The following is a 25,374-nucleotide window of genomic DNA, read 5'->3' as shown; positions in this document are numbered from 1 at the left end:
AAATGATGAATGAACGTAGCGTGCTCACTCCCTCTTGAAAACTGGCATCCAATCTAAAGGAGCATCAATCTCGATCCACTTCCCACCCTCATATGCGTCTGACTTGCCCTCAAGCAGTGCCGTCCACTTGCCTCCTGATTCTAGATGGGGCAAGTAAACCTTGATGATCCTCTTCTCTGGCTCCAGCACCGGGCATACCAGGTATTTACTGCCAAACATGTACTGCTGGCCAATCTTCCAAGTCTCCTCATCTTTCGGGAACTCGTAAAACAACGTCCGCATCACAGGCGTACCCTTCTCGTGCGCCTCCTTCATGAGCGAGCGTGTGTAATCACGCAACTCCTCACGGAGAAACATGTACTTCTTACAAATCTCATAGACCTCAGGCCCATACGACCAAACCTCATTCGGCGCGCCGCTGCGGCAAGTAGCGCCTCCCGTCGTACCATGCTGCGGCTGCTCTGGCTCCCGACAGCCGTGGAGCCGGAAGACGGGACAGAAAGCACCCCACTGGAACCATCGGACAAAGAGCTCGCGGAACTTGTCGTCCCTCGGGTCTCCGCCGTGGAAGCCCCCGATGTCCGTGGTCCACCAGGGGAGGCCGCAGAGGCCCATGTGCAAGCCAGCTGCCACCTGGTTGCGCAGACTGCCCCAAGACGAGGCGATGTCGCCGCTCCAGACCAGGGCACCGTACTTTTGGCTCCCGGCCCATGCGCACCGGATGAGGTTGACAATGTTCTTTTGTCCTTCGGCCTCCATGCCCTCATAAAAGGCTTTTGCGTACTCGACGGGGTAGATATTGCCGATGGAGACGTTGGATCCCAGGTGGTAGCGGTACGTGTCGAAATCGTAGACCGTGTATTCGGGCTCTGCCTCATCCAACCAAAAGACACGGATGCCCTTGTCGTAGTAGTTCTTCTTGGCCTTCTTCCATACGTAGTCTCTCGCTCCGGGATGTGTGGCGTCAAAATGCGTCGTATCACCCTGGAAGTTCATGGCGATCCGGATGCCTCTGTCAGATTGAATAAGGTACCCTTTCTCCACCATTTCATCCCAGTTCTCAGACTTGTGGTCAACAGTAGGCCAGATCGAGACCATCAGTTCAATCTTGAGCTCTTGCAGCTCCTTGATCATGGCATCTGGGTCGGGCCAGTATGTCGGATCGAATTTCCACTCCCCTTGGAGCGGCCAGTGGAAATAGTCAATAACAATGAGATCGATGGGCAGCTCCCGCTTTCTGTACTCGCGCGCGACTTCCAAGAGTTCGTCCTGCGTCTGGTATCGCAGCTTGCATTGCCAAAACCCGAGTCCGTATTCCGGCATCATGGGGACCTTGCCCGTGGCGTCGGCGTAGGCCTCGACGATTTCAGCCGGGGAGTCGCCGGCGACAATCCAGTAGTCGAGGGCCCGAGTCGACTTCGCCTCGAAACTCATAATGTTGCGGCCCAGGATCGCCCTGCCGACTGACGGATTGTTCCACAAGAGTCCGTACCCTAGCGAGGACACGGCGAACGGGACGCTGGCCTGGGAATTCCTGTGCGCAAGCTCGAGGTCGTGACCCTTGAGATCGAGGAATGGCTGTTGATACTGTCCCATCCCAAATATACTTTCCTCTGCATCCACACTTTCGAATCTGGCGGTGAGGTGGTAGTCGTTGCTGTTGACAATGGGCAAGAACTCGCGGGCCTCGACCTCGAGGGCGCTGCATTTGGGATCCAAGACATCCCGTCGGTGGCGGGAGTATTCCTCGAGCAGCAGCACGCCCTTGGAATTCCACATCATGAGCTTACCGCCGCTTGTTATAGATGCCTTGATCTTGCCGTTCGAGATTGTGCCCGTCTTGTCGTCGATGGTGATCTTGACGTCGACTTTCTTGGGCCGGAGCAAAGCCCAGTCTTCAGAGGGCATATTTCGAGCTTTCGTTGCCCGGACTCGAAAAGAATCTGGCCCCCATGGTTCTACCCAGACTTTCTCTGCGTCGTAGGTGAAGACTAGCTTCCCGTCCTGCTCTTGAAGGCCCATGACGACTATATCAGTCTGAGATGATATACAGCTCACACTCACAGGAGGGTGGTTTGGTGACTGGGTGGGTAGAAGAAGCCTGAAGACTGATATTCAAGGGACGCAGACGGACTTGTAGGCAGAGCAAAACTGTCCGTGGCCCAGCAAAAGAACGTCCCCGAGTGCGGAGACGCTTCTGTTGCCATGAGGCGATGGGTGAAAAGCGCAGGCCACAACGGTGCCACGACAAAAGCAAGATGACATGCCACGCCTCCAATTGACCACTCGGATGCCGTGAAAACCGCCTTGTCCACCGCAGCTGTCGGGATGCCCCGCATCTGCCGAGTTGAGGGGAAGTTGGGGGTCACATTTGGGGTCTTGATGCTGCGAATAGGTAATCCACCCCCGCGGACGCGGTCCCGAGAGCCGGATGAATCTGTGCGGCCACACAAAGTTGAAGATAGCTTAGTTATTGGTGGTTAGGCTGTTTGGGGCAACACACATGCAAACTCTAATCTCGTTCAAGATTGCATGTGGTATTCCACCTAGCTTGAGCTGAAGCAATCAACGACAAGAGAGCCAAGTATTATCTACTAAGTATACATTGAACAGAATTACCTCTCCAGTCTTGAATCTCCCAACGAGTATCATATCCTCACACTTTCTTGACAACTGAAGCATAGCTCCAACACGTGTCAGACTCCTCCTTCACTTGTGTGTCGATGCGAAAGACTCCCTCGTGTTGACTCTGTCGATATCGTACGGGTTTCCGTCGTAGGACTTTCGGCGTGTCGAGGCCAAGCTCATCGTTCGACGGCGCGAGCCCTCGCGGCGTAGGGAGGAACGATCGTCGGAAGATGCTGCATCCGTGTCGACGGCGTCGCTCACCACGGCTTCCTGTGCGCCGCTCACTTCCGGCTCCATGTCTGAAGACGAAGGATCCTGTTCTCGCAGCCGCGCCATGAACGCTTCCGATTGTGCGGCAAACTTGCAGCGGGCCCGGATCGCCGGGCCGTACTTGTAAAACAGGAACGGAAATGGTACGCAAGCCAGTGCCAAGAATGCGGGAACCGACGACGCCCAGTTGGTTCCGAGGTCTTTGTACATGTACGTCGTAAACAGGGGAAACGCAGCGCCGAAGCAGCTGCGGATGACGGAATTGGCAGCCAGCACGCTCGCCGCGAAGATGGTGTAAGCATCGATGAGGTAGTTCATGACGCTCAAGAACAACAAGACCATTCCGAATCCAAATGGGACGCCGGCGGCGATGCTGACCATCCAGTGGATGGATGCATTGTTCGTCCAGGCGAACCAAAATAGACCGATGGGAATTGCAACGCCTCCAACCATGGCTGATGGAAGGCGGGTTTCCGGAGGGGCGAATCCGCCGTTTCTCTTTTGTACTCGCTGATACCGGCCGTTCTCGGGTAGCGTATAAATGATGGCGAATATCATGCCGACCATGATGCCGAGGAAGGCAAGTCCACCAATGCCCTGTGACCAACCTCGTTGTTGTTGATAGACAATAGGGAAAGCTGCAAACAGCATGTAGAGAGTCCCGTAGATAATGGCCATGTAAAGCGACAGGAGCAAGACAATGGGCTCGCGGAACAGCAGGATCCACGGTCTCGACAAGGCCGTCTTGAACGACTCTGCCAAGCTGATCTTGCCTTGCTCGTGTTCAATCTTGCTAACGTAAACCTTGCCAGTCATCTTGGACAGCTTTGCAGCTCGCCGTCGAAGCAGATACGGCGCGTAGGTCTCGGGGACGAGGGCCGCTCCCAGAAGCCAAAGGGTCCCAGAAAACGCAGCAAGGAAGCCCATGACCCATCGCCAGCCCGCAGCGGCCCCGAGAAACCCGCCAATGATGGGTCCGAGAACGGGTCCGAGGAAAGGCGCGGCCGCGAACAACGCCATGGCCAAGCCTCTCTCCGCGGCCGGGAACATGTCGGCGATGACGCCGCCCGAGTTGGCGAGTGGAGACGAGCCAAAGGCGCCGGCGAAGAAGCGGAGGACGATGAGGGTCGTGGCCGAGTTGGCGCCGGCGCAACCGGCGTTGAATGCCGTCAGGATGGCATACGTGCCGAAGAAGAGCGACTGCCGTCCAAAGAGTTCACTGAGCGGCGCCCAGAGTAACGGTCCAATGGCGAATCCGAGCACGAACAGGGAGACGCCCAGAGTCGCGACTTCTTGGGAGATAGCAAATTCCTGGATGATTTCGCGGATGCCACCCGTAAAGGCTGATGAGAGAAGCGCCACTGCCAGCGTGGTCAACGAGACCATGAATGTGATGAACCATTTGGTTGGCCTGCTGAAGAGCATCGGGTTCCTGGGGTCGTTGGGGATCCATTGCACCAAAAAAGGATCTGCCTCGGTGCCAGAGCCGGGATATCGATAGTTGGCTACCTCTTGTGTGATCCCTGCTTGATCGATGACTATGCGCCAGTATGGTATTTTTTGGTGGACGGGAGGCTCGCCAACATCGTCGGCCGCCTTTTCTTGCGTCATTGCGAGGTTAAGACAGTGACAGCCGCGTCAAAGAAACTTGTGGGCATACGCCGGAAGGAGAGAAGAGGAACAAAAAAGGTGAGCAAGTGAGAGCAGATGACGGATATGCAGAAGGTGCAATGCCAAGAGCAATCGATGAGGGAGAAAGGGATGTTTTTTTATAACAGGGAAATAAGCCGGAGACGAATGTATTTGTAGGTAGCCGGGCGACGGAAAAGCAACACAACCAACCACAACGGGAATGACGAAGACAGGATCACAGGGTCCGAATTAAAACGGCTTACGGGCGGCAATATTAGGTGCTGAATCCCGTTGTACCGTGCCCACTACGAGCGCCGTTCCGGTTGGCTTCGCTCTCGGATCGATCATTCACTCATTCTCGCATTGCATATACGGTGCACATCTGGATCTAGTGCTCACGATCCCGTGGTAGCCGAGATGAACACCCCGTTGTGTCCCCCCTCCGTATGGGAAACCCTGCCCAACGCACTAGATACGTAACATGCGTGGCACTGCAGGTGCTTTGAAAACGTGGTGACGAAAGAGATGTTCTGGTGGCCTCCCTTCATCTAGTCTTTGCCGATGGTGGTGGGACAGTCCGGCTCCGACTAGGCTTAATTCCGGCCTCTAGCGCGGAAGTTGTGGTTCGGCAGTACAACTTTCCGCAGTCTGTTCATAACGTTATGCAACCCCGCCATCGAAAGACGCTTCAGGTTGTCTTTTCTCGAAGACAATCACCCCTGAATCTCACAGACCCATTCCCTTGCGGTGTTGGCACTGGTCAGTTGATGCGGGCCTGTAATATTGCCTCCTTTATGTCTCGGAGGGATCCTTGAGTTAGGTAGGTCAGATTGGGACGTGGAGATTTACGACGGATGCAGGATTATATGCATCCAGGCGGCAAGATAGCTTGGCTTTGAATTTGAATCAGCAATTCTCATCTAGTCATCGCGTATTACTCCTAACTCTAATACTACAGACCAAAGAAACGCAATGTCAAAGAAGCAACTGTCCAGTGTTCGTGTGAGGTCGTTCGTCTGAATATGACTTTCCATCAGACTTATCAAGTTGTCATTGATGGTGATTTTTAGAGTTTTCCCCGCGGATGCTACATAAGCCAAACCTTCAGCGGCTTGTGGGGACAGCTCGACCTCTACAGCACTTTACTGAATGTAGATGGAATCCATCTGCAGATGCATCAAGCTACCTTTGCCCTTTCCTTATTCTTTCCTTTGATTTTGTTTTCCGACCCAAGTCGCATCGGAGAAGGCTCATGGGGGAGGGAGATTAGGAATCTACTACGGAGTACGCAGCTGACGTTAATCTCAAAACAATTGTTTGATACGTGCCTCCTAGCTGCTGATGCGAGTCATGGACCGGCAGATTCACGCAAAGTTATGCACAACCCGCTTTTCCGGAACGGCGACTCTCCGGCCTGCGTGCATAACTCTCGGGATGATGTTCGGAGTCGGGGCGGGGTTAGGACCTCCTAGTCCTAACGCCTGGGGGGTGGCACGAGGTGCAATGATATATCATGGTTAATGACTCAACGCTAGGCAAGGATAGCAAATGCTGAAATTATTCAAGGATGACAAAAGTGCCGAATCTCGAATGCATGCGTGTGTGAATAAAACTCCGCTTCTACAATGTAGAGACACTGCCCGTCGTACCGCAAAGTATCTTTTTTTTTTTCAGGTCGTATTCAGCAAAGTGTAGCCAAATTGTTGAATCCACTCCAGCTTCATTCTACTGACAAATTTTGATATCCTCGCCGACAGGAGCAGCCTATCTCGAAGTATACCCTCCGTCCACCATCAACGCAGACCCAGTCACAAACGAACTCCTGCCGCCAGCCAGGTACAACACACCATCGGCAATCTCCTTGGGACGTCCCATCCTCTGCATCGGCACCGCGGTCGACACCCTCTCCTTCATCGCCTTCAACACCTCGGGGTTCTTGGTCGTCATCGGCGTCTCTGTGTAGCCCGGGCAAATGGCGTTGATGCGCAGCCCTTGGTTGGCATAGTCCTCGGACGCCGTGCGGGTCAGCCCGATGACGGCGTGCTTGGTCGTCGTGTACGCCGTAGAGAGCGTGATGCCCACAACACCCTGAATGGAGCCAAAGTTGACAATGGATCCCCTTTGCAACGGTCTGCCGTCAATCGCCGACAAAATAGGCTCTTGCTTCAACATGATTTGCGCCGCAGCCCTCAGCACGTAAAAGGTTCCGTTAATGTTGACGTCGAGCACGCGCTGCCAGTCCTCCGTCTTGGCGAAGGCGGCGCCGCCCTGGTGCTTGATGGCGATGCCGGCGGCGTTGACGACGTAGTCCAACCGCCCAAACTTGGCGGCTGCTTCGTTGACGACCTTGACGACTTGCTCTTCGTTGGCAACGTTGATGGGGTAGGTGAGCAACTCAATCTTGCGGTCTTTTCCAAACTCGGCTTCAATCTCCTCCTTGACGGTCTTCAGTGCGTCTGCGTTGAGGTCTAGCAGCGCGATGCCGGCGGAACCTTCTTGGGCGAAACCGCGGGCACATGCTCTGCCGATGCCAGAAGCTGCGCCTGTGACCAATGCGAAGCCGGGGACATCCATGTTGATTACAGCTGGTCTGATGGGGAAGTCAATAATGAAAAACGCGGTTCTCGAGGTTTGGGGGGACTGGAGCTGGGGCTGAATAATGTTTTGCAATTAATATGATTATGATGATACGTTCATAGTATGTTTATGGCCTCCTCAATAAGTAGTCCATCATCGCCGTGTCATCTTCGCGGTGTTGTTGGGTATCGGGTGTGGCTTTCCGTTGACGACCAGGGAAGACTTTCCTCATTGAATTCGGGTGTGCCTCGACTCCACTTCCGGCGACGAACCTCCCCCGCCCTATGAACGGCTTCTGCGGGGTCACTCCGCGGCATCAACACCGGCGCTGCCCGATAATCTTGCGCGTCATCTGTTCTTACCTCATCAGAAGACTAAAGATGACGCTTTTCATTAAGCCTGGCTTTAAGAACACTTGCGAGATTTGCAGAAAGATAGCCCACCGGCAGAATTTAGACTGACATTGGGCTTTCTCACATCTTCTGAAACTCTACCTTTGACAAGCCAACATAGCATAACTCCCAGGAACACAACCCGATGGCAAGAGAAGAAAAACAAAAAAGCAAGAAATAGCCTTAAACATTTGGTGCTCGTCACTATTGTTGTCCCTAGAATCAAAGTGAATTGGATCCTGAACACATGATGGAACACTACAGCTGGACTCCTTCAGTCTGTTGAGCAAAGATAAGCCCCTTGTATCCAGACTCCTTGACCTCTCTGCACCGCCTCTGGAACTCCTGTGCAGAGCCGCCATATCGCACCACACTCCTGACCTGCTTGCCCTTGATGTTCGTATTAACCCCCGTCATCCAACTATCCACCTCGTTGACCAGCGACCCCTTGCTGCACTCAAACACATGCTCCGTCCACCCGTCCGCAGCCTCCTGCGTCGCCTCGACGTACGTGTACCCCTTTTCGCGGCAAAACTTCAACAAGTCCACCACAACCTGCACAGCATGCTCAATGTTCCGCGTGGCGTTGCCAAACGGCTGGTGCGGACCGAGGACCATGAACATGTTGGGCATGGACGGCACCGTCATGCCGAGGAACGTGTAGGGCCTGTTGTCGACCCAGACGGCGCGCTCGCCCTTGGCCGTCCCACTCGGCGCGATCAGCGGCCGTCCGTCTTTGCCTTGCCACTCAATGGCGCTGAAAGAGCCCGTGATGGCATCGAAACCGGTGGCGTAAATCAAAATGTCGAGTTCGTGCTCCTGGCCATCGGATGTGAGGATGCGGTCGGATTGGACCTCGGAGACTGGTGCTTTCTGGAGATCGACGAGATGCACGTTGTCCTGGTTAAAGGCCTCAAAGTAACCGCTCTCCAGCGGCACGCGACGGGTGCCGAACCCGTGCGTTTTGGGAATGAGGCTCTCTGCTACCTCCGGGTCGTGTACTCTCTGCCTAATCTTGTCGGCGATGAAGCGGGAGTATAATTCATTGGCCTGGCGATCCGTGTACGTGTCTCTGAACAGACCCTGCCACTTGCCGAAGCCGGGTTCGGCGTACAGCTTCTCCCAGAGAGCGAGGCGTTCCTCCTCCGTGACCTCCATCGACTTGCGAGGGTCCGCCATGTGCATGAAGCCTGACGGTGTCGCGCGGCAGATGCCAAAAATGCTGTCGTAATCTTTCTTGAGCTCCTCCATTTTTCCTGGCGAGATCTCGTAGTTGCGTAGCGGAACGGTCCATGTTGCGGTCCGTTGGAAAACGCTGATGGACTCTATGCTCGGCTCCTTTGACAGTGCGGTAATGGTCTGGATGCCGGTGGCCCCGGTACCGACGACGCCGATGCGCTTGCCGGCAAAGTCTCGCGCAAGGTCTAGATCCGTCGGCCACCGCGACGTGTGGAAAGATTTGCCCTTGAAGTTCTCAATGCCGGGGATAGCGGGCAGCGATGGCGTCGAAAGGAAGCCGATGCAGCTGAGGAAAAAGGTGGTAACGTATCGGTTTCCGTCCTGGTCCACGAACGTCCAGTTGTGATTTTCGTCGTCCCAGCGAGCCGACTTGACGGTAGTATTGAACTGAATGTACTTGTAGAGGTCGTTTCTCTCGGCGAAGCGCTTGATGTACTTTTGTGTCTCGGGCTGGGGAGAGAAGGCCTCCTTCCAGTGCCATTCTTCCAAGAGTCCCTTGTCAAAGGAGTAACTGTAGGACACGGACTCGCAGTCGAACCGGCATCCGGGGTAGCGGTTCCAGAACCACGTTCCACCGACGTCTGCACCGTTGTCGAGAACCTTTACCCTGTAATCGGGCATCTGTTCTCGGATGTGGTGCAGACTGGCAAGGCCAGACAGGCCTGAGCCAATGATGAGAACATCAAACTTCTCTTCCACAGGGGTCGGAATAGAGCCCATGGTCACGGGGATGATGGAATCAAAAAATCTAATATGGGTTCAGATGGTGTGTTGGTTGTGAGCACCAAATGTTGATAGGAATGATTGGTGAGATTGGTGGTTCTGCTCTTTGGATAGCGACGTCTCATTATTTGAAGTCTGTAAGATGTCTTAGTAACCATCGGCTTGTCCTTGAGACAAAAACTGTCTGCCAGCAAATACAATTTTGCTGAGAAGGTGTCTGCACAACTTTCCAGTCGCATTTGCCAGAGCATCTGCCAGAGTTGCTCAGCTCAAACAACGCTGATCCGGGTGGGGGCTTATCTCAAGTGGTAGCCCCAAATCGGGGATAACTTGCCAACTCTGGATTTGGGTGGTTTTGACCAAAAGTCGCTTATCGGGCCCCTCCCCCGCATTGATCAAGTTACCGGCTAGCTCCAAGGGTAATCCTGCCCTTCCGAGATCCGGGCCAGACTCTACGGCTTTAGCAAGCATTAAAGCCTCAAGGGTGTTGAGATGCCAAGTTACCAATTCATCTCATGATTGCAGCTGGACACTTTCTGTAGTGCATCCGTTGCTGCCGACATTGGTTGCGATGGCGGGCTTTCACCTTGGTTAAACATTCTGAAAAGTCATAACTGACATGAGAGATCAACGCTGTATGCGTCACGACTCACGGTATACACCTATCGGCCTACTGCAAGACTGCGAATCATTCATTGAAGGCCATAATCACGTTGAATAGTATTAATACACAATTAGGATTGTGCAAAATTACCCGTAACGGTAAGAGCACGTTGTTTGATTTTTTCAAAGCCACAATGCTCTAATTCCCATGTCTACGTCAGAAGTACTCAACTTTCACAACATACGACTAAAAATCATTCCCAGATTAGCGAGATCTTGCGCCACCATTCGTTTGAGCGGCCTTGCTTCTCTTTGTCAACCTCATCCATTGCCGTCCACATCTCCGCCTCTGCTTCCACCTCCCGCAAATTGCTCGTCAAGTCCACGTCTTCCGGCGCATACAACCACGGGTCCTTTCTTCCAACCGTGAGCTTGTGCCCGAAATACGTCACCAGGAAAAGTGGAATGCCAATGTACGCAGTCAAGAAGCTGGATGCAGAGAACCTTCCAGGATAGAACACCGTGAAACCATTGGCTAGCAGAAGGAAGCCAAAGGCAGCCATCGATATCCATGCCCCGTAGGGCTGACACCAGGACTGGTAGGGAACCTTGACGCCCTGCACTTTACAGGCCTTGCGGAAGCGAAGAAATATGAAGGCGCACAGCACCCACGAGGTGTAGCCAGCGGTATTCGTCAGGCTGACGAACCAGTTGAACACCACCCCGGCGTCAGAGGATACACTCAAGTACGCGAGGAGGGTGAAGCAGCTTGCTGCGATGACGGCGTAGATAGGAACGCCGTAGCGGTTACAGCGAGCAAAGATCCTGGGTGCGTTGCCGGCGACCGCAAGAGAGTACAGAGATCTGCTGGCCATGTAGAGGTAAGAGTTTCCGGAGCTCCAGGCGCTCGTGAGAATACCCGCGTTGACAACTGAGGGTAAACCGTGGATCCCAGCGTTCCGGATGGCGATGACCCAGGGCGATGCGTTCGCATTGCCAGCGCCAGATACCAAGCCCTCCGAGTTGGCATTGCAAATGGCTCCAATTGCGAGCGAACCAAGGAGGTAGAAGATGATTAGTCTGTAGAAAAAGCGTCGGCTGGCGAGGGGCAAGTTCTTGCGAGGGTTTCGCATCTCGCCACCCATGACGATAATCAATTCAGGGCTGAAGTAGAATGAGAAGCCAGAGAACACCCAGCCATAGAGAAAAGCAGTGAAGCGTCCTCCAGAGCCGGTGATGATATACTCCTTGGTCGCACCCGGATCCACCCAGTAGTAGAAACCCAGTCGCTCACCGCTCGGCCCTCCGCCAAGGATCAAGACCACTGAGAGGAGCAATAGGCCTATGAAGAGAATGATCTTCAGACTGGCGAACCAGAATTCAGTTTCTGCGTAAACGGCGACAGGCGATAGGTTGAGTCCGACGATGACAACGAGGAGAATCGTCAGCCACACGCCGTTTGGAACGTTGTTCGGCCAGTAGTTGATAATGACTGATCCAACAGTGATTTCGTAGGCGAGAATTATGCCAAATGAATACACGTAAAGCCAACCGAGAGCAAATCCCAGGGACCGAGACGTGTAGCGATTACAGTAGTACGACATGGAGCTACCCGAGATGGGGAGGAACGTGCCGACTTCCATCACCGCTGTGACGATGCCGTAGACGAGAAGAGACGTTAGGGCGTATGACAAGAAGAGGAAAGCAGGTCCTCCGGCAGCGAGAACCTGGCCGGATCCCACAAACAGGCCGGTTCCGATGCTACCGCCAATGGCGATCATTTGGGCGTGGCGAGATTTGACATTCCGCTTCGTGCCGCCTTGGGCGACGACATTTGTCTCGCCGTAGGTATTGCTCTCACGTTGGCTGAGGTCTTGATCATGCGATTTGCCATCGTTGGAAGCGTCCGCGTAGGTTCCCTCCTTTGAAAGAGGGGACGCTGGGTCGTTGTCTTGAGCCATTGGAGACCAGTTCGACGTAATTGGGACGGGTTGAGTTGGTTTGATTACGCATTCGAGGCAACTGAGTAAGTTGTTCGGTTGTAAGAGCAGTCAAGTGCAAGATTTTCTTTTTCTCTTTTAGGCTCGCACTGGATGAGGGCATTCCATTGTCTTTTAAACTTTACTTTACGATACCGGACATCAAAAGCTGCCCATGGCCTTTAACCTGAACCTTGTCTGGACTAACCAACAAGACCAGCCTCAATACCGCTTAGTGCCGGCACAGCTCTCTGAAGATATTACGAATTCAAGTCTTGGAAGCATGGATTGAGATAACTTACGGTTGTCCCTGTTCCTCGCCTGTCCGGTGCATAGGCGAATTGGCAAGATGTGGCTCGAATCAGATAGGAAAGCTTTCCCAGCTATCAGACGCCAAAACATGTTCCCAAGGTTTATTTTGGTGAGCCGGGTCGTTGGTTACTCCCCCGCCCTTATCAAACCCCCTCACTCCAACCAATAGGGTAAGTTGCGTTACCCATTGTTAGCGCCGTAACGGTATCTCTCCGCAGATAGCCATCTCGTCTCGTTGGTACGCCCCTCGGCTGGGGTGATATGTTGTTGCAGTCGGCCCATTGTTATCACTTTCCATATCCATTTACAGAGTATCAGCAGTTGATATCACAAACGTAATCCCTATGCCAGCAACCCTACAAACGTCCAGCCCACAAGCCAAAAAGGAAGTGCAATCCCTGAGCTGATTCTGGCGGACAAGGAATGGCTGATGCCATCAACCCCCGGATGACGCAACTCAAGGACCCGGACACCCGGCGCAGTCGGTCCTTTGGCGGATGTGGAACTGTATGTCATGTCACCCATCACGTCCGGAACCCGTCGCTAGAATCAAACGGACTGACTTGCTTCAGTGTCGAAACCGCCGGATGAAGTGTGACGAGGGTCGGCCCACATGCGCCATGTGCAGAGCCTCAAGCCTCACATGCAGCGGTTATGAGAAGAATATCTTTTTCGACTTTGAGGACATTCCGAGCGTCGGGATGGCGCGCTTTCGGAGGCCCCTGTTGACAGAATCGGAACGCGAGTCAATGAGCGACGAGCTCGTCTCCAGCATTCCGCCGGCACTGACTCTTTGGCACATTGCCCAGATTGAAGACGAATGCGAGAGGACACCCCTCTCTCAAAATGTTCAAATCAGTCGAGGTCCTTTCGGGGCTTTCAGAGTACACCGACTCTCGCTTGATTCTTCTAAAGCTGGCACCGGATCTAGTCCAGAGTCAAACAACCCTACAGTTGGTAGCCCTCCAAAGACCGCGCAAGAGGTCGGTGAGGATAGTCCCGAGGATGCGGACGAGGAGCTCATACCTCCATCAGACGCTGCTCCAGTGCAAGAGACAACGCCATTATTGGGACCCGCCCTTGCATGCTCTGGTGACCGTCCATTAAGCCCGCTGACTGAATGGTGGAACACGAACGAGTGGTGGAACATGGGCGACCTCCCCGGCGTGAGCAACTGGTGGGATACGCCCGTGGGATTAGATCGTGTGCGCAATATCTCTGACGGTGTGTCCTTTCCCGGTATCGATCAATATTCGAGGGTGCCAATGCAGGTTACTTCCCAAGATGTTCAAGTTCGTATCCCGAACATCTTCACAGATTCCCAGTCCCACCAGCTAGCCACGTCAGAAAACTGCTCCATCGCTCCCACAATCGACTACGCTGTGCCCCACGATGCCGTCTTCCTTCTCCGACACTACTCGACAACAGTGCTGCGAGGCTTCACACCCTTTCGCCACAGCAAAACGCCATGGCACATCCTATTCATACCATACGTCAAGAGTTGCCTAGCAGCACTGACTCTCGGAGACGACATGGACCACGCCAGCCTAACGGCATTCTACGGCACGCTCGCCATCAGCGCCTCCAGCCTCGGCGGCATCTCCAACTCGCACAAGTGGTCCCAGCAGGCAGAGAACTACAAGCAGCGCGCTCGCCATCACGTCCGTCTCATGCTGCAGACAGCCTACGACGTTCCGAAAAAGGCAAAGTACAAGTCGATACTGATCGCGTTTCTGACCATGGTGCAAATCTCGAGCGTCTCCGGCAGCCGGGATCAGGTCGAGTGCTACCTGCTAGAAGCAGAAAAGTTTATACGCATCAAGGGCCTCAATAGGAAGAAATCTCGCAAAGTCCGGCTGCTGCATCACTGCTACGCTTTTGAGCGAGTCCTGCATGAGACCACGTTTCCGGGAAGCACGCAGTCTCCACACCGTCTTCACGTACGCAAGGTGATTGAAACGAGCAACGCCAGTGCCTATAGTCTGGATAGCCTGTCGTTCCAATTGGCAAGCTGGAGAAATCTTGACCAGGAGATGTTGAGGGTCAAGGGGCGAGAGGAGGGAGAAAACGACCTGCATCTGCAAATACCGGGTGTCTGGCTCGCAACGCTGTATCCAGAAATCTTTGGTATCCCAGAGATCTACATGTTCCTCCTCTCGCTCGTCATTCGACTGGCTCGTTCAAAAGAAGACTCGGACTGCTCGAGTCCCGCAGGTCTGAAAGAATTCATGTTCCGCGCCAAGGCAGTCGAGAGACGCATTCACCAACTCAGACGGCAGCCCGGGTACGTCATAGCAGACTTACCGACCTCGGACCCGGAGCTGCAGCACTGCCAACAATTTCTAGATAACCTGTCTCAGGCAATGTTGCTAGCCTTAACCATATTCTTCTATCGGAGGGTGTACGACGTGGAGGCAGACATTTTACAGGACAAGGTCATCGGGGTGCGGGACTGCTTGCTCCGGTTTGAGGCTACCGAGTCTGCGATGGGATACGGATCAGCCAGGCTGGTGTGGCCTGCGGTGATTGCGGCAAGCGAGGCGGACAACCCAGAGGTGCGGGAGTCGTTTGCGCAGTGGTTCAGGGATTGGGCGCGTCGGAGTGGTCTTCGTATATTCAGCGATTCTCTTGCGGATGTTGAGAGGCGGTGGGTTGAGAAGAAATGTGTAGGGAATGGCGGCACTGCCGAGGCCATCTTGATATCATGAAAGGCGTGTTACTTGCCGTCTACCAGTCTCTGTTCTCAGCTCAACAGTGATATAGTGCGTAGGATGCGGATGAGAGGGTGTGCCCGGATTTGCGTTCACACAAGCAGATCATAATTGACTTACCCATTTGGTGGGGCTTCGCCACCTCTGCACCTAAGGGGTAAGTTTCCTATTCTGTACGAGCTTCCTATGTGTAAGTTATACTCCAAGATACCCCGCTCTTCCTAGCGAGCAACCACTCCCACTCGGATGCTTGCTTATCGAGTCTGGTTGTCCCTGTGCCACGGACTGGCACCTTCCCTCTAATAAAGGCACGAAGAACGGCATGAAACATGCTTGCTACTAGTATCAACAAGCAGTCTATGCGCTGAGTCACGTATTCACACACGAGTATCGAAACACACCATGTCTTCCTTCCAAGGCAAAGTTGTAAGTTTTGATCCCCCGCTCTCGTTAGATAGCACACTAAAGTCCACTCTGATAGATCGCGGTAACCGGCGCCGGCTCCGGCATGGGGCTCGCAACAGCTCAGCTCTTAGCCTCCCGCGGCGCTAAACTATCATTGGCGGATATCAACGAGGACTCTCTAAAGGAGGCGATCTCGTCTCTGGAAGACAGCGCAAGCCATATGTACGAGGTTGTTGACGTAAGAAAGGGCGACGTCGTCAACACTTGGATCCAGAACACGGTGAAGAAGTTTGGCAGGCTGGACGGTGCTGTCAACATGGCCGGCGTCATCACCCACGCGGCCCCCGTCGCGGAGCTTACAGACGAGGACTGGGATTTCGTCTTTGAAGTCAATGCTAAAGGAGTTTTCAACTGCCTGAGGTCACAGTTGGGAGCCATGTCTGCCGGAGGTAGCATCGTACGTTTCTAGTCTACTCTTAAACGTTGAAACTGGCTGCACGTGTATCCGGCTAGTTAATAGTAGGCGCAGCACAGAAGCTAACATGATGTTCTTCATGGCAGGTATCTGCGGCGAGTGTGTTCGGTCAATTTGGAGCTCCTGGTAACGCAGCATACTGCGCCAGCAAAGCAGCTGTCATCGGGTTGTCAAGAACAGCGGCCAAAGAAAACCAAGAGATTCGCGTTAATTGCGTGTCGCCCGGTGAGTTCCTCCTCTTCCCCTTTTTAACATCCACCCGTCACCGTCTGCCTCACTGCACTCCAAGCTGGGTACGATACGGAACTAAGCTAATGCCGGCCCTCAGGTTCTGTCAACACGCCATTGTCTCGTGGAGAAAATCCCGAAGATGTGAAGCGTGGTCTACAAGTCACCGCACAAAAGAGAAGAGCAGAGCCTATCGAGGTGGCTCACGTTATCGCATTTCTGCTCAGCGATGAAGCTTCTTTCGTGACAGGAGCCGTATATAATGTTGATGGCGGCTGGGTATGCTAAATATTGTGCTGTGGAAACTTGGGGATTCTCGTTGTATTGATCGATACTCATCTTTGTCTCCAAACAATTTGGAGACTTGCTGTGAAATGAAATCCATATCATGTGACTGAGAATGGAGACCTCTATCATGCTTCCACAAGCCTATACACGAACCTTCACATCTTCCATAATGGCCTCGGTGTGCTTCCTTTCTGGAGACTGGCACACCATGAACGATTCACTGTCGTTATCACTTTGATCTGACTGAGCCATTGGGTTGCGGCACCTATTTGACCTCTTGGATTTGCTCCATGACGGCGATGGTTGAAAGGCGTTTGCCTTGGCGTTATCACAAATCGAAATTTTCCGAGATTCACTAGCAAGTAATGAGATGCCGCCCTCGGATTTGGAAATATAAGAATGGAGAGAAAGAATCACAATGGGTTCCCGATCTGGCCAGAAGATATTTTAATAAACAACGTAGTTTGAAGAACAAATTACCTCTATAGGAAGTGCGCTCAAGCAACCGAAGGCAGTCGATCCCGTTTTACAATGACGGCATTGAGAACCCTCTGGAAAAGTCCCATTACTCGTAAATTCAACTCAGAATAAGATGTAAACGCAGCTGGGTATTATCAATGTCTTTAGACAGAGATGAGAAGTCTCTTCACAAAGATTTCGAAAGGCATGAAAGCGCAATTAGATTTGCAATGTTGGACAAAATGCTGCTTTCGGTGGAACCGAGATAACACTTGAAACAGGAACTACTGAACTCTAGGGAAAAGGAGGGGAGTTTCTGCCCAGGAGTTCCCTTGAGGAATGAATAAGTGAAGCTAAGAACCTGTTTGAAAAGAATTGAAAGGGGGAAGACCAATCCACCTCGCACAAGGCCCCGCTGTTGGGCCCTGGTCAGACAACAGTCCGTTGGCCAGCTCATTCCAGTGCCAACAACGGCATGAGTCTACTAGCTAGTTTCCCAGTTTCCCACATACCAAGGTCAGTTTCAGGTACATCGTACGGACCAGAACCATTAGAAAATGCCAAAGTCCCGTTGATCCGCCAACTCGGCTCGCATACGGACCGCCCGGAATGCCGGAACGGCTAAATCGATGACTGACAGTGACAAGACAGACAGTCTGCAAGTCGGCTGGCCCCGCTGTCACGCCCGAACCCTTGGCAGCACGTTTGCCCGATGGGGTCGCCAAAAAAGTTGAGACAAACCTCGCAACTTTTACACAATAGGGAATAGCTCCAGTTCATCTAGTAATCTTTTTACCCACCAGACTGCGTGGCAGACACCTGGCGTGCGCCTCCTCTTCCTTGTCCTCCTCCATCCCCAGACAACCCACCTGTTGTGCTTACCCAAGTACCGGCCGGTTTGCGCATGCAGGCTGCACGGCTCCAGCGGTGCTTTTCGGCGTGGCTGTCTCTCTTGGCTCTCGACGGGTAAAACAATAAACTATTCCATCTATTGACTTTGCAACTCTTGAGTATGCTGCCCTCTCTATGGCTCCCTTCTAATGTATGCGTCGCCCGAAACGACCTAGTCCGGCCTCTCAGAGCCGAGGCATCCAACGTTCTCCCCAAGTGCGCGTTGCGGGGTGTTGCAGGGGAGGGGGGGGCTTGAGGATTGCAGCTCTCTACCGGCTTGGGTCGTGCATAACCAAGAGACCCTTTTAGAGAGAGTGGAGTTCGTTCTGCGACAGATTGATAGATTAGAACATTCTATCCATCAACGTCCAATAAGGCCTCGGACTATTCCAAGCGCGGAAAGTCTCGGTAAAGGAGCATCGCCGTTTCTTGTTGGACGAGACACATAGTTGAGTTGTGTTCACCAACACACTTCCATGGGGGCTAATTCGAGGGGCATCGTAAGCCCGCATATCCCTCCTCCCCTCATTCCAACACCGGCTCTATGGACGTCTAGTAGTTGTCGAGGTCTTGTCCCGAGGCTCTCGCCGTCCCACTGTAACTAAAGGGGTTGGCGGAGGCTCCTCCGAGCCATTCCCAATTCGATGTCCTGTCGCGAAATGGCAGCCCTCACGTGGCATCGTTGTCCTTGGAAGCATCTCCCTGACCGACTCTGGCCCGCCCACGTTGGGGATGGCTTCAAGATGCAAGATGCGACTGGCGGATGAATCCAACGACCGTCTCCACGATGTGGTCACTGAACAAGATCAGTCGGGTCGCGCCGGACTCTGATGTGCTCACGACAAGACCGGCGAGCGTGTGAGCTGCAAGACAAAGGCTGGGCACATAGGCATACAAGAAGTTGTAGCTGTAGATGCTCCTTGGGACAAGAACTTTGAATAAGATAAATAGTCGCTCAAGGTCCTACCGGGATACCCTGAATATCTCGCTCATCAGACTCAAGCTCTCGCTCAGAACCTGAATCCTCCTCTCCTTCGCTCGAAGCCTAGCCCAGCCAGCCAGCCCGCTCTCATTCAGAGACCAGTCAAACTCCGGATCCCAAACTCGTTTCCCAACCATCCAAAATGAAGTTCTTCAGCATCCTCTCCCTCGCCGTCACCCTCGCCGCCGCGGCCCCGGTTGAAGTCGTCGACACCAGCGTCGCCGACCTCCAGGTCCGCCAGACTGGAACGACGAGCAACGAGCTCGAGTCCGGCAGCAGCTCGGCCTGCCCCAAGGTCATCTTCATCTTTGCCCGCGCTTCCACCGAGCCCGGCAACATGGTAAGTTGCCAAACGTCTCATACACCGAGTTGTAGAAGGATTCCAAAGCTAATTCGGTCGAAAACAGGGAATCAGTGCCGGCCCCATCGTTGGTGATGCCCTCAAGAGCCGCTACGGCTCGAGCCAAGTCTGGGTTCAGGGTGTTGGCGGACCATACAGCGCTGACTTGGCATCCAACTTCCTCCCCGCGGGAACCAGCACCGCCGCCATCAACGAGGCCAAGAGACTCTTCACCCTGGCCAACACCAAGTGCCCCAACTCGGCCGTGGTCGCCGGTGGATACAGGTAAGGCAGACATCCGACGCGGTGGCCCTCAGGTTTCTCCTTAGTCCTCTGCTAATGTGGTCGAAAAACAAATAGTCAGGGAACCGCCGTCATGGCCTCGTCCATCTCGACTCTGAGCTCGACGATCCAGGACCAGATCAAGGGCGTCGTCCTGTTCGGCTACACCAAGAACCTCCAGAACCTCGGCCGCATTCCCAACTTCCCCTCATCCAAGTTGTCAGTCTACTGCGACATTGCGGATGCCGTGTGCTATGGTAAGCAATCCTGATTCTCATCTTCAAAGGCGTCGCGGTGACCGCTGACACGTCCAGGCACGCTCTTCATCCTGCCCGCCCACTTCCTTTATCAGACCGACGCGGCCATTGCCGCCCCGGTGTTCTTGGCAGCTCGCATCGGTTAAGGAGTGCTCATGGCACACGATCAGATTCGAATCGGCTGCACTTTGGATGGGCTTGGTTGAGCCCATGGAGGGTTGAGATGAAAAGCTGCCGGCGCTTCAGTCACTGTGAGCCACGGCGCGTGCGGGCTCGCAATCAGATCCGAGGCGTGGCAGGAGATTGGAATACCGAGAGCTGTGGTTGACTTCCTGGAGCAGGACAATCATTCCTTCATTGTCGCTCATTTTGCCTGTTTCCCTCTTTCTCGTCACTCGCTTAGTTACCTCATGCTTCACATACGCTCTAACGAACTGGACGAAATTCAAAGGATATTCTTGTTATTGCTAAGTGGGTATCATTGAGTCATTATTTCAAAACAGATGCTATGCCAGAGATGTTGCGCCAGATTTCATGCTTTCGCCCTACCCCTAAGGAAAGCCGCATGCCGTTGAGAGTGATATTTGACGTCTGCCGGGTGCAGCGGGTTGTACACTATCCGGCACGTCTTGCACTCCATAAAAGTAGGTTTCGAAGAAAGGTTGATAGTCGTCTGGACAGTCGGAACAGGTTTTGATCGTGCGGAAACTTTCTTCAGGGTAGGCTGGGGTTTGGTCTTCTCGAGGTCGGCGAGTTTGTTGAGCTTGTTTTTGTCGACATCTTGCAGCTCTATGCCACCTCGTGATCTTGTCCTACGAGTGCCTTGTGCTGTTTGTTGAACAGCGACGTCACCTCCATCTTTTCCGTCCTTCGCAACCTCTAGAGTGTCCAACGCATGCGACAGAGGCGTGCTAGGTCGCAGCCTCAGACGCCGAGGTTCCTTAATCTTCCTGAAGAGGGGAGGCGATGAAGGTGGGGTGTTGAGCAGCTTTTCAGAGTCGGACAATGGGTCAGACGCCTCCGTACCCGAGCTTGACCGGCAGGGCTTGAAGTAGCTTAGGATTGAACTCTTGGGTATGCTGCTCGGTGGCGGCGCGGGTTGAGCGGGAGGAAGCCGTGGAATGTCTGGGGACCGTGTCGCCGATTCTACATCGGCTTTCCGCTTCTTGAAAGGTAGTAGGCCAGCGTCGTCATCGGTTGCGCGCGATCGCTTGCTGTAGGTTCTGAGAGTTCGTCTGCCAAGTGTCAATTCAGGCTGAGATTGATGCACGTCGTAGGTTCTATACCTTTTATCGGCTGTTGTTGTCCTAGTGGAATCGGATCCAGAACGTGGGCTGCGGTGCGTGGTGAGCAACATTGACGGAGGTTCAAAAGCCATGTGAACGCGTACCTCGAGACTATTATTTGGTCCATGCCTCCAGCCAAGGTAGTGGGTGTCGTTGTCTACGGCGAAGAGGTGTCGAGATTCAGGCGCAGATACATATGTGCTGTTACGCGACGCGCGCGCTCAGAGCTTTGTGTGGCAGATGATAAGGCGTGGTGACAAAAGCCGAATTCGGTCGAGACAAGAAGAGATCGGTCGCTGGGGATGGTCAAATGGGCCATAAAACGATTAAGAATTACAACATCCGAAAAAGAGGGAAATGAGGCCGAGGTTGGAAGAGAATACAGAGGCAGTGGCCGGTCATCATACCAGGGGGAGCATCCAGGTGCTCTGGGCCTCCACCCAAAGCGCGTCGCGCTAGATGACGTGCAGCGACGCGTCGATTCGCGCACTCTAAAACTCTTCCCACGCCGTCACGTGCTTGACATACCTTCTCGGACAGAGCCTTTCAACAATGGTTTAAGTACCACCAAAACACAAATTCGGCACCGCTCTACGGCTTTACGGATCGACTATAGCTGCGGAGTTGCAGACGGCGTCTTGGGGCGAGTTGCTGGCCATGTGTAGGGATGTCGCAGCGATGCGACCTGGCAACTCCGGGAATGGGGCGCAGTGTTGCCAACAGTCTACAATCTTTCCGTTGCACGGAACCTACTGACTACGAAAGCCCCTTTAGTCTTCGCCGTATGCCTTCATCCGTATCTTGCGATTTCGTATCAAGAAGAGTGATCGTCTCTCCGGCTGGATCGTCCTTACTATCCTTACCCAGCACCCACGAATGCATTACCTCTCTGATTTCCTCTGGTTCCTTGTTCTTCGACTTGGCTTCCCCTATCCTCCAGACATAACCAGAGTACACGGCGACCTCTGCTATCAAGACGAGAATGGCGCCCCCGAGCGTCAAAAATATCCGGGCAGTTACGTTCCACCATCGGGCCGCAATCCAGATGGTGGCAGCGACGCCAATGATGCTTATGAGGAAGTTGAGGATGACCATCATCTGCTTTTGCACGTCTCCAAGCGTCACCTCGTCATCACCATTGTCTGCTTCGCGCATGGGGCGGTTTACTTCGGCAAAAGCTTGTGTTCGGGCGGCAGCGCTGGGGAACTGTTGGGAAAAGGCCTCCATCCGAGACGGTTGCTTGAGCATGCGCTGGTACGTTCGTTCCTCTTCCTCGCGTCGCAGGCGGGCCATTAGGGCTTTGTACTCGGCAGACTGTGAAGTCATGGTCAGCGACTCATAGTAGAAGAGGGGGAAAAAAAAGAGATCGTTCTGACGTACCGGCTCCGGCTTTGGAGGTGGCGGGGGTATGTACACCCTGGCGCCCCGTAGCAACCCCTCCAGACTGAAGTCTTCGATGCCCTCCGTCTTCAAGTTCTTCCACAGTTCCAGTATCTGGTCATGCGTGATGGGGTCGGCGACCACGGCATCGGGAGGATTCGGCTCTTCGGCTTTCGTTGTCGCTGTGCACTGGAGGGCAGCATCTGACGTCGGGGCTTGCTCTGTGTCCTTCGATGCTTCCGCGATATCCCGTCTGAATCTGACCTCAGCCAGCCTCTGCCGACCTTCGGCGATGACGGGTGTTATTGTCAATCGAACCATGGCTGCTGATGTGATTGTGTGGCCGTCACCATATCATTCCGGAATGATGTGGGTTGGTAATAGAGGCATGCAGCGCCAAACAGCGATTGTCAGATCGGTCAGATCGGGGTAATAATTCAAGCGTCGGGTCGTGCCTGCTACGCCTGCAATGCTCGATGCAACGACCGAGGCAGCCAGGCAGCTTAGCTCCTGTTCCAAGCTCAGGTTGTAAGCCAGCAGACCAATCAAAAAGCCGATGCCCCACCGCCCTTCTCCAAATATACGTATCCCAGGATCCGCTTCTCCTGCCTTACCTAAGGTGATACGGGGGAGTAGCACCAAGGGAAAGATCGGATGTGTTGTCCAGCTGTGGCTTGAATTTCTCGCCGTGAGAGGGAAAAAAAAAGTTATCGGCCTGTACCATCTACCCGCCTTCAGCTGCCAATTGCCACAGCCACGGATCTTGAGCAAGGTCTACTTAATTTAGATGCTGTCGGACCCTCTGGCGATTCTTTTGACATTCTTTTGAACCTCCTTCGGAGCAAGACAGGAGCCATGCAGCTCCGTACGGGAGCAGCGGTGCTGCGCAGCACTTCGATAACGTCACGATCTCTTCTCTCCTCCTCTTCCTCCCGATGTTCGCAATGTCGACGAATCGCTCCCCTCGATGCTAGGATACCTCTCACCAGTGCCCTGTACCATTCTTCGTCAAGACGATCTTCAGCATGGGGTGCCGCTGTATCAGTTGCGTCCAACATGGCTGCGAATGCCGTCAATCGCGTTATCCCTAAGGGTGACATGCACATCGACCCTCTGCGGACAGTGGCCAAAGAGATGAAGTTTTTGACGGGCAACATCCGGAAGCTCCTTGGTTCCGGCCATCCATCTCTGGATCGCGTCGCCAAGTACTACACACAAGCTGAGGGCAAGCACATGCGGCCTCTTATCGTCCTGCTCATGTCGAGAGCTACCGCCCTCTGCCCCAAGGGTCCCCGACTGCAGTCTGGCCAAGCCATTGGTAGCGTTGATACGGCGATATCTCCTCCGAACATCCTCGTCGACGTCAACCCGAGCTCGCCCCTGACAAGCGCCGCCCCCGAGCCTGCTGAGACCGAGTCTGACATCCTCCCGTCCCAGCGCCGCCTTGCTGAGATCACCGAGCTGATCCATACCGCATCTTTGCTCCACGACGATGTCATCGATCACTCCGTCGCACGACGCGGATCACCTTCGGCGAACCTCGAGTTCGGCAACAAAATGGCCGTTTTGGCCGGCGACTTCTTGCTGGGCCGCGCATCCGTCGCGTTGGCCCGTTTGAGGAATGCCGAGGTCGTTGAACTCCTCGCCACGGTTATCGCGAACCTCGTCGAAGGCGAGTTCATGCAGCTCAAGAACACTGAGCAGGATGAACGTAAACCTGTGTGGTCGGAGGAAGCGCTCACCTACTACCTCCAAAAGACCTACTTGAAGACGGCCAGCTTGATCTCCAAGTCATGCCGTGCTTCGGCAATCCTCGGCGGATCTGACGCCGCTTCGGTCGAGGCAGCCTATGCCTATGGTAAGAACCTAGGACTCGCCTTCCAGCTGGTCGATGACATGCTCGACTACACGCGAAGCGAGAAGGAGCTGGGTAAGCCGGCCGGTGCCGACCTAGAGCTAGGTCTCGCGACCGCACCGCTGCTCTTTGCGTGGAAGACGAATCCGGAATTGGGTGCCTTGGTAGGCAGAAAGTTTGAGGAGGAGGGTGACGTCGCTAGGGTGAGGATGCGCGCGCGCAGCAACACTCTGAATTCGGGGAACATTATGGCTAACATGGTTTCAGGCACGCGAGTTGGTTCTTCTGAGCGACGGTATTGAGCAGACGAGGGCACTGGCCCAGGATTACTCCGAGCGGGCGATCGCAGCCATTAGCGATTTCCCCGACAGCGAGGCCAAGGACGGCCTCATCGAAATGGCCATGAAGGCACTGAAGAGGACAAAGTGAGCGACTGGCGGCATTGGCCGATCAAACCTGTACAAAAACCAAAATCCGGAGTGCACACATTGTGGTAACGTGCACTCGACACCACTGTATAACAGACCCTCTGGGCTCTTTGCAGAGTACATGTAACGATATTATACAATTAGACGGTGCGGCGGGAGGCCAAGGTGGGGAGGGATCTCATCGGGGTAGAGATGGCATATGACTTCAGCTCAATACCACTGACAAGTTCCCTTTTTTGACATTGGACGGGACTCGGAACGAGTATGCAAGGGGTGATGATGTCCTAAGGGGAGACTGAACTGCACGGTGGAGGATGTCCCGATGTATGGAATTTCGATGGCTTTCATCTGATTGGGGGGATGGGAAACTCTTACTCGATAAGAATTCGGTGAGGTTTAGACATTGCCTCACGGGGAACGGGTTCAGATGGCATAGGACGGCGAGCTCCGTGGAGAAGCGATTTCCCATTACGTTTCTCGGCCGCTTCTAGAAGCAGCGTGGCAGAAGACAACAGCATAACCAGACGTACGGATCGGTCAGACGTGCGAAGCTTAGTCAAGGCCTGGTCCGATGCTTGCAGATCCTTGACACAGCTTCCCAGTCCTGACAAGATGAGGAGGATGAAGAATTAAAAATAGACCTGTTGGATTCTTCGTCTCGGCTCTCCACCTTGCAACAAATGGAAATCAAGAAAAAGTCAAGCACGGTTCAAACAAAGTATCTGCAGCAGCTGCAGCCGTTGGGATTCCGG

The 25,374-nt window shown here is 53.8% G+C and overlaps 10 protein-coding genes across 10 annotated transcripts; 4 read left to right on the top strand and 6 right to left on the bottom strand.

Moving 5' to 3' along the window:
• Positions 1-24: 24 nt before the first annotated feature.
• CORC01_09615 (glycosyl hydrolase family 31) lies at positions 25-2,022 on the bottom strand (the record flags this gene model as incomplete). The annotated part of the gene is made up of 1 exon (XM_022621244.1): positions 25-2,022. The coding sequence occupies one exon, from the start codon at positions 2,020-2,022 to the stop codon at positions 25-27; it is 1,998 nt and encodes a 665-aa protein (XP_022472253.1).
• Positions 2,023-2,709: 687 nt separating this feature from the next.
• CORC01_09614 (major facilitator superfamily transporter) lies at positions 2,710-4,509 on the bottom strand (the record flags this gene model as incomplete). The annotated part of the gene is made up of 1 exon (XM_022621243.1): positions 2,710-4,509. The coding sequence occupies one exon, from the start codon at positions 4,507-4,509 to the stop codon at positions 2,710-2,712; it is 1,800 nt and encodes a 599-aa protein (XP_022472252.1).
• A 1,785-nt stretch (positions 4,510-6,294) lies between these two features.
• On the bottom strand, positions 6,295-7,104 carry CORC01_09613 (uncharacterized protein; the record flags this gene model as incomplete). The annotated part of the gene is made up of 1 exon (XM_022621242.1): positions 6,295-7,104. One exon carries the CDS (start codon positions 7,102-7,104, stop codon positions 6,295-6,297), a length of 810 nt encoding a protein of 269 aa, XP_022472251.1.
• Positions 7,105-7,757: 653 nt separating this feature from the next.
• Positions 7,758-9,458, bottom strand: CORC01_09612 (uncharacterized protein; the record flags this gene model as incomplete). The annotated part of the gene is made up of 1 exon (XM_022621241.1): positions 7,758-9,458. The coding sequence occupies one exon, from the start codon at positions 9,456-9,458 to the stop codon at positions 7,758-7,760; it is 1,701 nt and encodes a 566-aa protein (XP_022472250.1).
• Positions 9,459-10,318: 860 nt separating this feature from the next.
• CORC01_09611 (amino acid permease) lies at positions 10,319-12,025 on the bottom strand (the record flags this gene model as incomplete). Its single annotated transcript, XM_022621240.1, has 1 exon — positions 10,319-12,025. The coding sequence occupies one exon, from the start codon at positions 12,023-12,025 to the stop codon at positions 10,319-10,321; it is 1,707 nt and encodes a 568-aa protein (XP_022472249.1).
• A 753-nt stretch (positions 12,026-12,778) lies between these two features.
• On the top strand, positions 12,779-15,063 carry CORC01_09610 (uncharacterized protein; the record flags this gene model as incomplete). Its single annotated transcript, XM_022621239.1, has 2 exons — positions 12,779-12,862; positions 12,928-15,063. The coding sequence occupies 2 exons, from the start codon at positions 12,779-12,781 to the stop codon at positions 15,061-15,063; spliced, it is 2,220 nt and encodes a 739-aa protein (XP_022472248.1).
• A 405-nt stretch (positions 15,064-15,468) lies between these two features.
• CORC01_09609 (uncharacterized protein) lies at positions 15,469-16,462 on the top strand (the record flags this gene model as incomplete). The annotated part of the gene is made up of 4 exons (XM_022621238.1): positions 15,469-15,492; positions 15,548-15,928; positions 16,033-16,171; positions 16,275-16,462. 4 exons carry the CDS (start codon positions 15,469-15,471, stop codon positions 16,460-16,462), a joined length of 732 nt encoding a protein of 243 aa, XP_022472247.1.
• A 2,474-nt stretch (positions 16,463-18,936) lies between these two features.
• On the top strand, positions 18,937-19,819 carry CORC01_09608 (cutinase; the record flags this gene model as incomplete). The annotated part of the gene is made up of 4 exons (XM_022621237.1): positions 18,937-19,134; positions 19,202-19,419; positions 19,495-19,673; positions 19,731-19,819. 4 exons carry the CDS (start codon positions 18,937-18,939, stop codon positions 19,817-19,819), a joined length of 684 nt encoding a protein of 227 aa, XP_022472246.1.
• Positions 19,820-20,205: 386 nt separating this feature from the next.
• On the bottom strand, positions 20,206-22,660 carry CORC01_09607 (uncharacterized protein; the record flags this gene model as incomplete). Its single annotated transcript, XM_022621236.1, has 3 exons — positions 20,206-21,116; positions 21,814-22,273; positions 22,340-22,660. The coding sequence occupies 3 exons, from the start codon at positions 22,658-22,660 to the stop codon at positions 20,206-20,208; spliced, it is 1,692 nt and encodes a 563-aa protein (XP_022472245.1).
• Positions 22,661-23,194: 534 nt separating this feature from the next.
• On the top strand, positions 23,195-24,623 carry CORC01_09606 (hexaprenyl pyrophosphate synthase; the record flags this gene model as incomplete). Its single annotated transcript, XM_022621235.1, has 2 exons — positions 23,195-24,397; positions 24,462-24,623. 2 exons carry the CDS (start codon positions 23,195-23,197, stop codon positions 24,621-24,623), a joined length of 1,365 nt encoding a protein of 454 aa, XP_022472244.1.
• Between the last annotated feature and the right edge of the window lie 751 nt (positions 24,624-25,374).

Source organism: Colletotrichum orchidophilum (assembly GCF_001831195.1).
Source record: "Colletotrichum orchidophilum strain IMI 309357 chromosome Unknown Scaffold_88.1, whole genome shotgun sequence".
In the NCBI taxonomy this organism is placed as follows: domain Eukaryota; kingdom Fungi; phylum Ascomycota; class Sordariomycetes; order Glomerellales; family Glomerellaceae; genus Colletotrichum; species Colletotrichum orchidophilum.
Note: the sequence above shows the minus strand (reverse complement) of the source record. Positions and strands in the feature narration are given on the sequence as shown.